Source organism: Montipora capricornis, chromosome 13 (genome assembly GCF_036669925.1).
Source record: "Montipora capricornis isolate CH-2021 chromosome 13, ASM3666992v2, whole genome shotgun sequence".
Lineage (NCBI taxonomy): Eukaryota > Metazoa > Cnidaria > Anthozoa > Scleractinia > Acroporidae > Montipora > Montipora capricornis.
This window is the reverse complement of record NC_090895.1, coordinates 15,187,143-15,201,587: the sequence shown is the minus strand read 5'-3', so window position 1 is coordinate 15,201,587 and position 14,445 is coordinate 15,187,143. Positions and strand designations below refer to the sequence as shown.

Below are 14,445 nucleotides of genomic sequence, written 5' to 3'. Positions count from 1 at the left end.
TTGATTTTTTTAAAAGATAGTTGTGACAATTAACTTCCACCTCACAGCCATTCTATTCTCCTCATGTGTAACAACAACCAAGTTTTTTAGATTCAAATGTTCCTTAAAGTGCCAATTTCTTCCATTCTATCAACACAGTATTATGTCTTGATTACCCGTACACAGTAAAATGCACCTTCAACCTTGGAGATAACGCATTTCAATGGAAACTGTCTTATTAATGTAATATAATAATCTTCTTTACCAGTCTTCTATGCATCTTCCTTAAATGGAAAAAAGAAGTTCAGCAAACACATCGCTTAGCTTAGTACATGTATTTGCTTGGAAAGCTTAGAGTTTCATCGACAAAAACATGAGGTAACAGAATATAATAACTCTAGGGTTTTTCATGGATTTGTCTAATACAAATTAGTCCAGGGTTTATTTCCATTCATTGTTAAAACTATTACCTTCCCCTTCTGTCTCAACAGCAATTGCTTCTGGATATTGAAAATGAAGATCATCCCATCCACACTTCACTGCCTGTGTTTGGCTCAAAATATCACCATCACAGTGTACTTTGACTTCCAATTCATCTCGATTTTCCAAAGGAGCGCTCCACCCACAATGTGCATCCCTAACAAGATTGCCAAGATGTCGACTCACAGGAGTTTTGAAGCCAGCTGGTGTTGTTAACTTGGAAGACACAACTACATCTCCTAGTTTGACTCTATCTGAGCTGAACCCGCTGCAAGTTCCCACTGAAAACACAGCCTTAGGCCTCAAGGTCCTTACAGCATTCTTTACTGCTGTTAATGATCCCCCTGGGACTGCGGCACCTTTGGAACATTTCATTAATGCAACTTCAAGCTGCTTTTGGTCACCAGCATTACCAGTGTATCCAAAATAGATCGGGCCAACTTCTATGTTGTAACATTTGAAAGGTCGCTCCAGAAATGAGAAACAACTCAAGAACTCACAATCCTCCACAGTCAGCAGCAAAACATCAATCGGCAGATCAGCACATCTCCAGGGTTTGATGAGGTTTGGAAGATCGTTCAGTTTTGGTGGCTTGACGCTGAGCTGAGGGGGCATGCTATCACAGTCTTCCGGGACAGCCAAACAAAGTTTCCTTTTCTTTCCACCTAAGATTTAAAACCGAAGCAAAATTATTTATTATCTAGACTAGTTTACCTAAATAGAAGAAATGCTGCTGAGGGGAAGGGACATGTTCAATTATGCTTGCGGTAATTTAACGACGGAATTGAAGGAATATTTGAATAGGTCTTGAGCAGGGACAGTACAAAACGTGGTTCCCCAAACTGCTCCTTCATCTGGACCCCCTTCTGGACCCCACTCAAGAAAAGAAAGAAACAATAGTTTGAGGATGCGAGCATGTACGCATTGAGATGAATTTAGTAAGCACCAAACACTATGATTCAGGTGGCTGATTGAAACTATTTCCTTTGCCCTTTAGTAGACTCCAAATCATAAGTGTGATCTGTTTGATTTAAAAAGGTAAGTTGTGGTAAAAATAACTACGCATTGTTTCTGAGGAAACGAAACAAAGTAAATAATCCCTGTCAACTATATGACATGTGAGTTCCTTTCCTAGAGGCCATGTGCCTATTTTTCAATCGGAATACTCATATTTAACGGAATCTTGACCATTTATCAGTTAAGTTCAGACTGACAGCTTTTCCTATTTGTATTTCACGAAGCTGCGATGAAGTTTACATCAATGAATAAAAGAAGCATCGAAGAAGCGAAAATTAACCAGAAGACTAAGAAAAGAGCAGGCTGCAAGCTTCTGTTTTAATTCCCTGCTGGCAGAGGTCTTTTTTCCTTTTGCCTTGCGTCATCCCAGCGAACGAAAAAGAAAAGGGACCCCTGGTAGCATTCTCTGTATAACAAGATCTTACAGCGCATCGTAATTTCTGCATTCACGCATGACCACAATTCCTTACGCTTTGGGCCACATTCCCCTGCATTTCAAAGAAAAATGTGTTTTTCATCCAATTAGAAAGCTGCCTTGTTCGTTTGCTTCAGGCTCACTCACAGCGGCAGCAAAAATTAGGAATAGTTGACACAACAGCTGCCCCTGCTATTCAGTATAGTTTTATGCAGAATTTGACGTGTCCAAGGCCCAGGTAGAGGAATGGCCGTTTACAAACGGAGCAGCTTCAAGTTTTGCTTAAGGCAATTGGTGTTGAAGAGGGTAGATTACAAATCAGTACTGAAGGGGCATTGTGAGTAGACGGTTTGATCATGGGGGACACAGTGGTGTATCAGTCGAAACAGATACTAAAGGAAACGCAAGGTCAATTTGTATGGCAAATTGCGGCCACCGTTTTTTTTTTTAATCTAGCATTCTGCAGGGCATGAAATTTGTTAGTCCTAAATAACGTAATGAATAACCACTGATGTTGCACGGTTTAGTGTTAATGCTTTATTTAAGATGTCATTGATCTGGATTATATATGTAACCGCAGATAAAGGATTAAATGACCAAATGAATAGTAAGAAACAGGAAGCGTTAAAATCTGACCGTACAAGGCTGCTGCCTAAGAAAATTTTAAAGGGGCCCTCAGAGCTAAACGCTGAGAACTTAGGAGCCCAACATATGAAGTGAAAGGTGTTGCTGTGAAAAATTAAGGCGCCCAGAGCTATTCTTTGGGAGCCCCAGGCTACCGGGCTCCTGTTAGGCAACAGCCTTGCCATATGAAGGAAATGAAACGGATGAGAGGTGTTGTTTTGCTTTCTCATTTTGCATCGTGTATGACTTTCGCATTTGTCGCTTTCGTTCCAGGTCGTCCGTCTGATGAAAAAATTGTCCAGTTTTCATTTAGCCAGTTGAGTCACTAATGGACATTCAATACTCCGAAAAATGTTGTTGGAGCAATTGTCTTAATGCCCGATAAAAGCTTTAAAAAGCCTCAGAGTAAAAAGAGCTTCATATACCATTAGCCAGTATCAAAATACCAAAATACTCTTTGTTTGTCCCTCCAGAAATGTTGCATATGCTTTATTTTTATTTTGTAAGTTATATTTTCGAGTGACGTATTTGTCGCCGTTGCCATTGTCCTTGCTTAAAACTCTTTTCCTACAGGGGGGCCATAAATCTGATACGCTGGCGTATCGGACCTTGTAGGATTCGTAGAACGCCGCCATTTTCTTCGATCGCGCTGAAATTTGGCGTGTTTACTGGGGAGATGTAGCCCCAGATTCCCTGAAAATCTCGGCTTGCTAGCTTTCATGACGCCTACATGACGACCATTCTAATTCAGGCAATTTGAGCCGATGCGATGACCAAATTTTCAATCGATCGCGGAGCTCTCGCGAAGCGGTTTTTCTAAAGTTTTTCAGCCAAAAAATTACACTACAGGCTTCGGAAGAGATAAAGAAAAGGATTTGTGGTTCATTGGATGGGATTTCAAGCCTTAAAATCGCTGAAAAGGTAAGATTAATTATTTAGCGATGCAATTGCGTGTGTGAAGCACATGGCCCTTTGATCTCACAGAATTGTGTTTTTCCTCAAAATATTTGCTTGTTTTCGCTTTCGCTCGCACATATTTACCTTTATTACATGTCCAGTGAATAGTTTTATCCTCTGGGATGAATTTTCCGTCGAAAAATCGGTTATTTGGGTGGTTTTTGGCAAACAGATGTTGATTATTCGTAATGCGATCGCTTCTGTTGCCGTTAGCAACGGGTCGCAAATTTGACTTGTCATCACCTTATCACATTACGCATTGATCGCTAATCCGATTATCTCAAAAAAATCCAAAAATATTCGTGCCTCATCAGTTTTCGGTCAAATTTATGGCCAAGAAAGCTGATAAAATGAGGAACATTTTTGTCGGTCATCAAAAAATTCGTAATTGACCTTGAAATGGCCAAATTTGTGTGGAAAACTAATTTTAGACCATTTTAATGTTATTTTTGTTAATTTTTTTTTTTCAACTTTCGTTTTCATAAAATATTGTAGTTCTATGTATAAAAGTTATATGTTTTTGGAAAGCTTATTTTCATAGCTTTAAAATGATGTATTTTTTTCCTCCTAACTGAAAATACTTTTTGAGAAAAAAAACATTTTTTTGTGATGACTGACTTTGCCTGGAAATTCCTGGAAATTCCAAAATAGAAAAAGAGTTAAACTCTCTAATACTTTCCAAGGATTTTAGGTGCAATGTATTAGGGACTTTAAGATCTACTACGGCGACAGCGATGAAAGCGTCACTTCAAAATGTAACTTTGCACAATTCTAAGTCTTTCGCTGTTATTTCACCTCGTTGACTTCGTAATATGTGGGCCGAATATCCTATAATTGAATTTATACGGGCGGTTTCAGTAAAGATATATAATAAAGATTTGCATTTGTAGGCTCATGTTGTCGTTAAAACCTCAAATTTGGTGATTTCACGTTGTAGTTATGCAGAATACGGCAATAAAATGCGTGTCGCACGTGCTGCACGATTCTTTTTCGTCTTTGAACGAATGATATTATTGTCTTGTGGCGTTATCGTGGCCGTAGCCGTCGTCATTTCTCAAACTCCCTAATATCAACTAGAGCATAGTTAATAGATGTAGGCTGGTTATGAAACTTGACAAGTTTCTTCATTTCATATTCTTGTTCGCAATTTGGCCTTGACCCTGCACAAAACCCGACAAAAACACGCTTTTTTCGGCAGGATAACCAATCAAAAGCGTCGACTAATTTAGTCAAAATTAACTTGCAAACCAAAAACAAAAGATTGTGCAGGGTCATGGTCGGTTAAACATCTAATTGCGACTGTATTGTTCCTGCTTTTGAAATTCCCAGGGTTTCATAACCAGTCCCTAGATTAACTATGACTAGAGCAAAGAGGATCTCAGGACGCAGTATAAGAAAACGAGAAAGTGGTTAACTATTTACAGAGCATTTCATCTGCAGGCAGATGTGGACAGGCTATTTTAATTTTCAAAAGATCAGTTGCTGGGAGAGGTTTGTCAACTGTTGAGCACTGTCTCAGCATTGAGACTGGAAGCTTTTTTAAGTGCGTATTTGCTAGCAGTGAGAAGATGCTGAGGGCTGTTAAAGATGAAAAAATATTGAATCAAGTGCAGACAAAGCAAGGAGGTAAGAATGGAAAGGCAGCTAACCGGGTATAGGAATAGGGCGTTTGTTTTTTTCACTAATCCCATAATACAGTTCTTTTTTTTTTGGGGGGGGGGGGGGGGTTTGTATTTGCATTAAGACAATGGATATCTAGTTCACTGAAGCATGACAGTCCCAAGAGTAAATAACTTGTATTTTCTTTCGTGTTGCATTATGCGGTGATGAAAATAGTCAATTCCAAATACAGTTCACGAACAAACCAGGTCAAGAATAGGATTGACAATGACAATGTGTCACCTAATCCTGTGTCAGTTGTGCGCAGAAAGGGAGGAAACCCGGCAGGTACAAAGTACAGGTCACAGGGCAATGGTCACAGGTCACAGGTCATTATATAACCTCTACAAAAAGTATCCTAAACATTCATAAAAGCTAACCTTAGGCCTAATTAGGCCTAAAGAAAAGTATCCTAAACATTCATAAAAGCTAATTTTAGGCCTAATTAGGTCTAAAGAAAAGTTTTTAGGCCTAAGGTTAGCTTTTATGATGAATGTTTAGGATACTTTCTTTACAAGTAAAAGAATGACATGTGACCTGTGCCCTGTGACCTGCGTTTTGTCCCTGCCGGGAGGAAACCATTTGCTAACAACGAAATGTAAGTGGAGATATCATGGGATCGTGCAAAGCCATTCACTGGAAACTTTGCCAGAAGGTGAAAAGTTACAAAATAACACTTAAGTTAACTCATAAAATAAGAGCCACTCAAAGGTGTCGGCCTACCTTCCATTTCACTGAACTTGTCCTTCAAATGCCAGGAAATTTCTTTAGGAACAAAAGAGACAGTGATTTTAAGCGAACTTTGATTATACCTTTTGCAGCAAACAAAGAGAAAACGGTTCTTGCTTCACCACCAATGAGCATTAAGATGTCAATAAAATGTATGAACTCACCATGTGTCTCTTTTAGCACGTCTTTGCTGCTGCCTTCATCTGTTTCAAGCCTCTTCAGGATGTCTTAATAAAATCAAAGCAATTGATTCACTAATCAATGAAATAATTGAACGAGATAATAGTTTAAGGAAGTTACCAAAGCATGCCTGATTACATGCAAAGAAGGGTGAAATGAAAAGTGTATATTAATATTCTGTCACCAAGAACTCAACTCCCTCTAAACAAAGAGGAATAACTAGACTGGACACTAATTGATATGTTTCTAGAAACAGAGTTGACCTTTCTTTGTCGTTGAGTCAATTATTATCACAGAACTAAATTTGGTAGGATTTTCAAGTAGGATACCTGAATGTGTTGTGGTTAAACTTTTCCTTGGTTAAAAATAATTATTTTCAGATTATTTTGTTTTTAACTTTCCTTGGTCTTATAGAAAAAAAAAAAAGTAACGGACTACAATCATGGACAAAACTCTTAAAGTGGTACTATGATCAAAAAATCATTTCCTCTTTTTCTTCAGATTCTGAAAGCATGTTCGCTTAACACCTAACTGGCAAAATTTTGAGCTTTGAGTTTTATCCAAAGGCTGTTTATTTGAGTGTAAGTTTTGGATTTCACGGTCCTCCATTAACCACATTTAAAACTGGCTGATTGGACCTCAGAGGGTTGAATCTAGAGAAAATGACGTCATTTACTCACTAGCTTAAAATTTCAGCATATAAACGCAATTTATTATCTATGCAAAACATGGGTTTAAAAGTCTGAAAGCCCGAGACCCCCGTGCTGCATATTAATTCGGCCGTGTACACACGCATTGCGCTCTTAAACTAGTGAGTCTTTGACGTCATTTTCTCCTCGACCCAGCTCCCTCAAGATTTGAAAGATAGTAAGGGGGGACCAATAAATAAGAAAATCCCAGCTAAAAAAAACAGGTGTCTTTTTAAAATTAAAACTTAAAACTTGGGTTAGTTAGTGTTTAGTTAACATAGTTTTGAAATCCAAAGAAAAAAAAAAGAATTGTTTGTTTGGTCGTAGTACCACTTTAAGAAAAATTAATTACCCTTCCAAGCACTTTCGGTTGTAAGCAAACCATTTGACCCCCCTCCCCCATCTCAATGTTGTTTGTGTTGTTGAGCGACAAATATTATTTCACATGGTACGATAATATAGCTGTATATGATCATAGAGTGTCGTAGAGGATACCTTTATAATGGGCAGTTTCTTGAAAGTGAGCCTTTTAATTTTTTTTCTTTTCTTAAGAAATGCTCATCACATGGAAGAGGGAGTAGGGAGACACAAAGGACAAATTGGGAGAAATGGAAGGTAGGCTGCTAACTATAAAACTTGAAAGGGAATGCTGCAATTAAATTAATTTCCATCAAATGTCCTCTTTATAGAGCGTTTTCACATGACGTCACAAATTAAGCAGGGAATCTGAGTGGCCATGTTGGTGTTCCAAATTTCACATCACGGTGGCAACCTTGATCCTTGATCCTCATAAGAAGAAACTTTACTCTGAGAAGATTTTCATTCCAGAGAAAATGTATGATCCAGAATATTCACCTCCAGTTGAATCCATGGATTTGCTGTCCTTTTTGGTGCTAGAAATAAGCTGTTACAGCAAGGAACAGTTTAAGGCTTTTCGAAGTTTGCAAGCGTATAACCAGCTTGTTTCCGGATTAGTGAGCTGCATTAAAGGGTATAAACTAGGAAACAACTACACAATGCTGGAAAAAGTCAGCATTCAAGAATGAACGATTCGTGTGTTAATCTTTAAACAAAAACCGAGTAAAATTGTACCATTCTTTTCGCACACTGTGTTGGATGTATGGCGGGACAAGGAGAGTGCTGCTTACACATTGGAAGCCTATTATTCTATATTGAAGCATGGAATCGTGTAAACAAAAAGCTATCATGTACGTAGGTTGTAGCTGGCTGTTGCCCACGGCTGTGAAAGGCGTTACCCTTTGCTCCTGTCACTGATATTGATGTTCTGTCGACAAAGAAACTGAATCAAAAAATGGATCAAAATATCAATGATTTGACCACTAGAAAAGAAATTGCCACAACCCCGGAGGCGGTGGAGGTTTCACTTTCTGCACCAAGCGAGACTGATTTAAGCGACTTTTATGATGAACTGAATTCTTGCAAGACTAAGCCTGTGACTTTTAGCTTAATTCATCCCTTCTCTTGTTGTTTTGTTTCAAAAAGCAGAAACGTACCAACCATTCCCGTTTTATTTGACAAAAAGTACTTAGACTTGGAGTATCACGATCTGCTGAAGGCTTGCTCAAATATTAACATTTAAATCACAGTTGAAGAAATTAAACTCGTGGAGGAAGACACCCGAAGTCAAGCTCAAGGTTCTAGTTTCTAGCGTCACAGGGCTGGTAGAATTGGGGCATCGATTAGTAAAGCAGCATCCCACAGCAATCCAGCACAACCTTCACAGTCACTGATAAAAACAATCTGTTACCCAAACATTTTCAAGTTTAGCACAGCAGGTACAGAACACAGTTGTAAGCATGAGAGTGTTGCCATTAAAGCATATGAGAAAGTCATGAAAGAAAAGCACATCAACTTCCAGGTAAAAACTTGTGCAGGTATATTTGTTAATTCATGAACAGTATTCATGGTTTCAGGCTCCACCTGACTTTCTGTGCAGTTGTGATTGCTGTGGGGAAGGATGTAGGGAGAGGAAGTGCCCCTATTGTTTGAAGAATATAGACTTCCCCGATTGCATTGAGAAGTACAGCTCTTGCTTAAAATCAAAAAGTGGAGCGTTAAGTCTGAAAAGAGATCATGCCTACTACTATCAATCCTCGCAAAAATATTCATTACTGGATAGTTACGATGTAGCACTTTTGTTTCCCCAGGTTTAATTTTGGAGGATATTGCGGAAAGTACTTGATCAGCAAAAATAAGTTCCAGCAGGAAAAAACACCAGCAAAAATTACTCCCGTCCCGCAAAAATTTCATGCTACATGGTAACGGTAAAAGGCAAGCCAAGAGACAGATGAAGAAAAAATAACATAGTTTTTATATAAAGCTCTAAATTTCGAATTCTCAGCGAAAGATTAATGACAATCAATCATAAAAACACTAGAATTCCTGGGGAAGGGCATGATGTTCTGACAAAAGGAAGAGATTAATCACGTGCTAGGCAACCACAAAGGTACACGTGATCACCTTGAGGTTTACGATGAATGAAGAATTATAAAAAGACAATTAACTGACAATAGATCGTTTTCACGTGACGTCATCACCTTCCAAAATCTAAAACTAAAGATCCACCAAAGTTTTTATCCTCATCAGGCATAAGAGGCGGCATATCTATATCTGTTGACAATTTCACAGCTCAATAGCGTGCTTCGTTTGGAAACCAGAGCATTTTGAATTTCTGGATTATGAAGGTGCGTGACACAAAGCTACGATCAAGTTTGTTGAAAAATATATACTTATCTCATGATTTTGAGCCATTTTAGAAGTTAGAGCATTAGGAAAAGTGCTTATGTAAATGCTTGTTTTTTCAGTAGTGATAATCAGTCGCCTAGATAGCCAAAGTAAGTTCTAGATGTTTACACTATTTTCCGGCCGCCATATTGGTGTACCACTGAGGTACACCAATATGGCGTTTTCATACTGGGCTCTGTAAATATCTGCGAAACATTTCGACGAATATCTGAAGTTTGGGAAAACGCAGAGGCCTAAAACTTGGACATGTGTCTTATTTCTTTATCTTATATAAGATAACAATTTCTTAGCGTTTTGCACTGGATAGTTTTTGATTTACTTTTTTTATTGCGTGACAGTGAAAACGATCTATAAAGGGACAAAACCTGTTGAGACAAGGCGACATTTTTGGTACTCCAACAACTTATCCAAACGTTCTGCTTGAAAGCTGCCCTTTCCCCTCCCCCCAAACTCAATGTTGAATTCTCTTTGTTGGAAATATACTGTAGAACATATGACAATACTCAGCAACATTGACTTAGGGAGGAGGAGAGTGGGAAGGGGAGAGTGAGTGGGGGTGGGTAAAAATGAAGGTGAATTTGTGTCACTGTCTCAACAGTTTGTCCGAGATTGTGTACGATCGCATAATGTAAAGAAACAGCATTAGTTCTGTTTTGTTTTTCAAACCAGGGTAACAATTTTTGGACAGTCAGTAAGTGTGACACGAGAAATAATTTTGTAAGAAAAAATTATTAATCAACTTCAGTAGTGAGGTCACAAAAGGAAAGAATTGTGTGGCCTTACACTGCAAGCATGGTATTCCGGAGAGTAATTGAAGCAAAAAGAGGGACTCATGCAACGTCTGAGTATCCAAAGGGTGTGTGGCAAAAGAACAAAGCTTTCTACTTACATTGTGCGAGTTTCTACCACAAATGCAATCTATTAGACCGAGCATGGGCACCGCAAGGAAGAATTTGGCACAGCAATTGCAAAGGTCTTAATGGAAGTGGCACGGGGAAGGGTGCTACAGTATGCAACGGCTGGAGAGTTGTAAAAATTATTATTGTTGCTATAAGCTATGGAAAAGGAGTCATCCAAAGCACTCAGTATGAAAAAATAAATGTTGAGTTTTTAGCTTCCTTCGTGGAGAACAACTTTGACGCCATGTGTATGTTGGCCGGAACAAGAACATCCTGGTTATGGATTCAGGGTGGGGACCCCAGTCAAATTAAAATTGTATCTCCGAACGAACTATGTTGGAATGCAGGGGTGCTCAGCTACTACTGATACTATCCAGAACCCAGAGGCCCGGACATCAATCCTAGAGAAATTTATTTCACTTAGTGAAGTTAAAACTTCACAGAGAGGTGATTAACTTCAATATTAGGAAAGACACATGTGAGGAATTTTCCACCCGTGAAATTAGAACAATGACGACGTTTATAGTAGGAAAAAGCAATATCTACCAGACTTGATGGATGATAGAATATTCAGAGGAAAAGGCAACAGAATAAATTATTAGATATCATAATTTATAGCTTCAACAGTTTCGGTTTAAGATGTAAAACGCACCTTTGAGAAGTATGAGAAACCTGCTAAAATTTACTCAAAGAGAGGATGATCGTAAATGTCATGAACAAGGAAAAGACATTTACTTAAAATTGATATTCTGTGATGTTTGTGATTAAATTGTCATTTCACCTGGATTTCTTGAAGATTTCCTAGTTATTTACACTATTAACAGCGAGTTTCAACGAAGTTTCAATGGTTAACAGCAGTTAACACAACATCTTTAAGGAGAGGACTCCCTCAATTGCTTGTTAACGCGAGCGATGACTCATTCAATTTGAATAAGTTACCAGAGAATTTGCCGTTTGGTTCCAGGGTTATACATAACATCACAGTTAACAAAATATTAACGAGAACTCGATGAAGAGGTAAATCAGCGACTAAATTTCTTATGCGTGTGGCGTGCCAATATGTTAATTCCAAGCTTCTTGTGCAAATTTTTGGCAAAGAATATTAAGTTACAAGAAATATTCCACTTGAAGGTCTTTAAAAAGCTTTAGTTTTGGTGGTTCATTTGGACGAAAAATATCAGAAACCAGCATAAAGTTTATTGAAACAAACAAAATATTTGCTATTAGCAGCAAAAATCACCTCTACAGTATTTTAATTGCATGCGTGGAAACAAGAAACACAACAGCAATTAAATAAATTTTAGTTTCACAGTTCAGACCAAACCCTTTTCGAAAGAACCTTGACCGTAGAATAATGAAGCACAAAAGAGACAACAAGCTTTCTTTCAAATAATTCTTCAGTGCCACGTTTCCATTTTTTTTATTTTTACCTAAAGACTGTGCAGAGTTGAGTACAAAATAAATGTGAATTGCCAGACAACTGACATGCGACTTCAGTAAACACTTTGATGCATTCAAGGTGTTCGAGCAGAGTTGAGTACAAATTAATACAAATAGCCACACAACAGAGATCACAGATCCACTTACATGTAAGGTGTTCGAATCCTTCTCTGTCTTTGTTAACCCAGAGAATTTTCCATTTGGTTTCAGTGTTGTACACAACACCACACTTGGTGAATTATTGGAAATACAGCTCACTTTGATTACGGCTTGACGGGCGAGAGATTATTGTCGAAATCCATTACTCGTCGCTTTCAAGATTCCAGATATTTATTTTTCACCGCCTGTCTTGTTTATCCAATCGAAGTTCCATTCTTGAGCTCCATAAGGGTATATTTTGTTTAAAGATGCACTAAAACGCCCTTCGCGTTACAATGACTTTCGACGCCGTTGCAGGTTAATTAAATGTTCTACTGTGTCCACCGGAAAAAATATTTGTACTACCCCCTAAAACCTACCATACATACGCACAGAAGACTTCAAGCACAAAGACACTAATTGGCAGGGGACGGACAGGAAAAACTTTTCCCAAAAAGGGAAGAAAAAAAAAAACAAGCAAACAAACAAATGCATTTTCTAACTGGATTGCCTATGGTAACCCAGTAATAATATTATTATATCTTAACGTGTTTCTGACAGGAATTTGCAACAAGGTAATTACAGCTATCTCTTATATAATAGTTACAATCGTGGACAAAATTCGTTAAGAAAACCATACAAAACTAACAAAAAGCACTTGCTGTCCGTCAATGCCGTGCGGGATCGATTAAGCAACCAAAGGGCCGATAAAATCTGTTTCAATATTGCCTCCTTTGCGTGGTTTTAGAATGGCATCATTCAATATTAATCAATTAACTACACATACCGGTATAGACAAATTAAGAATCCTATTAGCAAACAATGATATCGATATTGTTTCCATAAATGAAACGAAACTGAACGAGAGTATTCGAGATCATGAAGTTCATATTCCGGGAACTTGCAAAATGCGGCGAAGGGGTACATGTATGCTTCTATGTAAAAAGACCAATCAACTTTACAGTACAAAATGACCTACATATGGATGCATTAGAAAATCTTTGCTTGGAAATCCAAAAAGCCAAATTTGAAATCTTTTGTGATTGTTACTTGGTACAGACCACCTGACTCTCCCATTGGCATTTTTTCACCATTTGAATCCCTAATTGGGAAATTGGATAGTGAAAATGTAGAATTTTTTGTACTGGGAGGCATGAACTGTGACATGATCACTACTCGATATGATAATGACACATCCAAATTGTCTACAGACTCTAGCAGCTCATCTCTGAACCGCCGAGGATAACACCCACCTTATCAACCCTAATTGATTTAATTTATACCAACTGCTCAGATAAGATTGCTTGTTCGGGAGTTTGTCATATCGGGATAAGTGATCATAGCATGGTGTATGTGTATAGAAAACTTGCCCTGAACGGGCTGTCTAATGGACATAATTCTATTACATATAGAAATTTCCGAAATTTCGATCTCCAAAAGTTTCGTTATGATATTCTATCTCAATGTTGGGATAATGTACACGAGTCTTCCAACCCAAACGTGATGTGGCAGCAATGGAAAAGTACATTTCTGGCTATCGCTGACAAACATGCCCCACTGAAAACGATGCGCGTTCGTTCACTGAGTTCTCCGTGGATTGCCTCTGAATTGAAAGACTTTATGCATAATAGAGACATATTAAAATCAAAGCTAGCAAGACAAATGATCCTAACGATTCGGCATTATTTAAGAAAAAAAGAAATATAGTCAATAAGAAAATACACTCAGCTAAGCAAATTTATTACCAAAATAGTTTTAATAAGCACACCAGCAACTCCCGAAAGACCTGGCAGGTAATAAACGAGCTAACTTCTCGAAAATCTGGGAAAACGTCAGTGGCGCCACTAAAAGTGAACGGATTAACGATAACTAATCCGTTGGAGCTATCAAACGAATTCAATAACCACTTTGCTAACATTGGTCCAAAACTTGCCAGTGAGATAAATTGTGATAATGGTAGCTATCAAAGATACATGTATCTTACCGTTACAGATAAACGGTTTAAGCTCCAACCCCCCAATCCAAATAAAGTATTTTCACTTTTAAATAAACGAGACAAGTCAAAGGCAACTGGCCTTGACAAAATATCTGCGAGGTTTGTCAGGGAATGTGCTGACCTTATTTGTGTGCCGATATGCGATAAATTCAATCAATCCATTAGCCAAGGGACGTTCCCAGATGACTGGAAATATGCAAGGGTTACCTCTCTTTATAAACAGGGTGACCGCAGTGATGTTAACAATTACAATGTACCGCCCAATATCGGTGATTCCAATAGTGGCGAAGGTGTTTGAAAGGATAGTTTATGAACAGTTATATGCCTATTTGAAAGAGCACGATATTCTATGTGAAAATCAATCTAGGTTTTGTGTTAATCACTCAACTGTAACAGCTTTGTTGGAAGCGACAGATTCTTGGGCATATTATATTGATAACGGGAAAATCAATGGAGTCATTTTTCTAGATTTGAAAA

The 14,445-nt window shown here is 38.2% G+C and overlaps 1 protein-coding gene and 1 pseudogene across 1 annotated transcript in view; one reads left to right on the top strand and one right to left on the bottom strand.

Annotated features, from left to right (window-relative positions):
* Positions 1-14,445, bottom strand: part of LOC138029160 (protein NLRC5-like) — a 45,300-nt gene that overhangs the window by 12,712 nt on the left and 18,143 nt on the right. Inside the window, exons 5-7 of the mRNA XM_068876863.1 lie at positions 6,025-6,087; positions 5,855-5,896; positions 450-1,124 (exon numbers count right to left, since the gene is read on the bottom strand). Of these exons, the coding sequence (XP_068732964.1) occupies positions 450-1,124; positions 5,855-5,896; positions 6,025-6,087 (780 nt within the window). The remainder of the gene's footprint in view (positions 1-449; positions 1,125-5,854; positions 5,897-6,024; positions 6,088-14,445) is intronic.
* On the top strand, positions 7,231-8,936 carry LOC138029169 (uncharacterized; annotated as a pseudogene).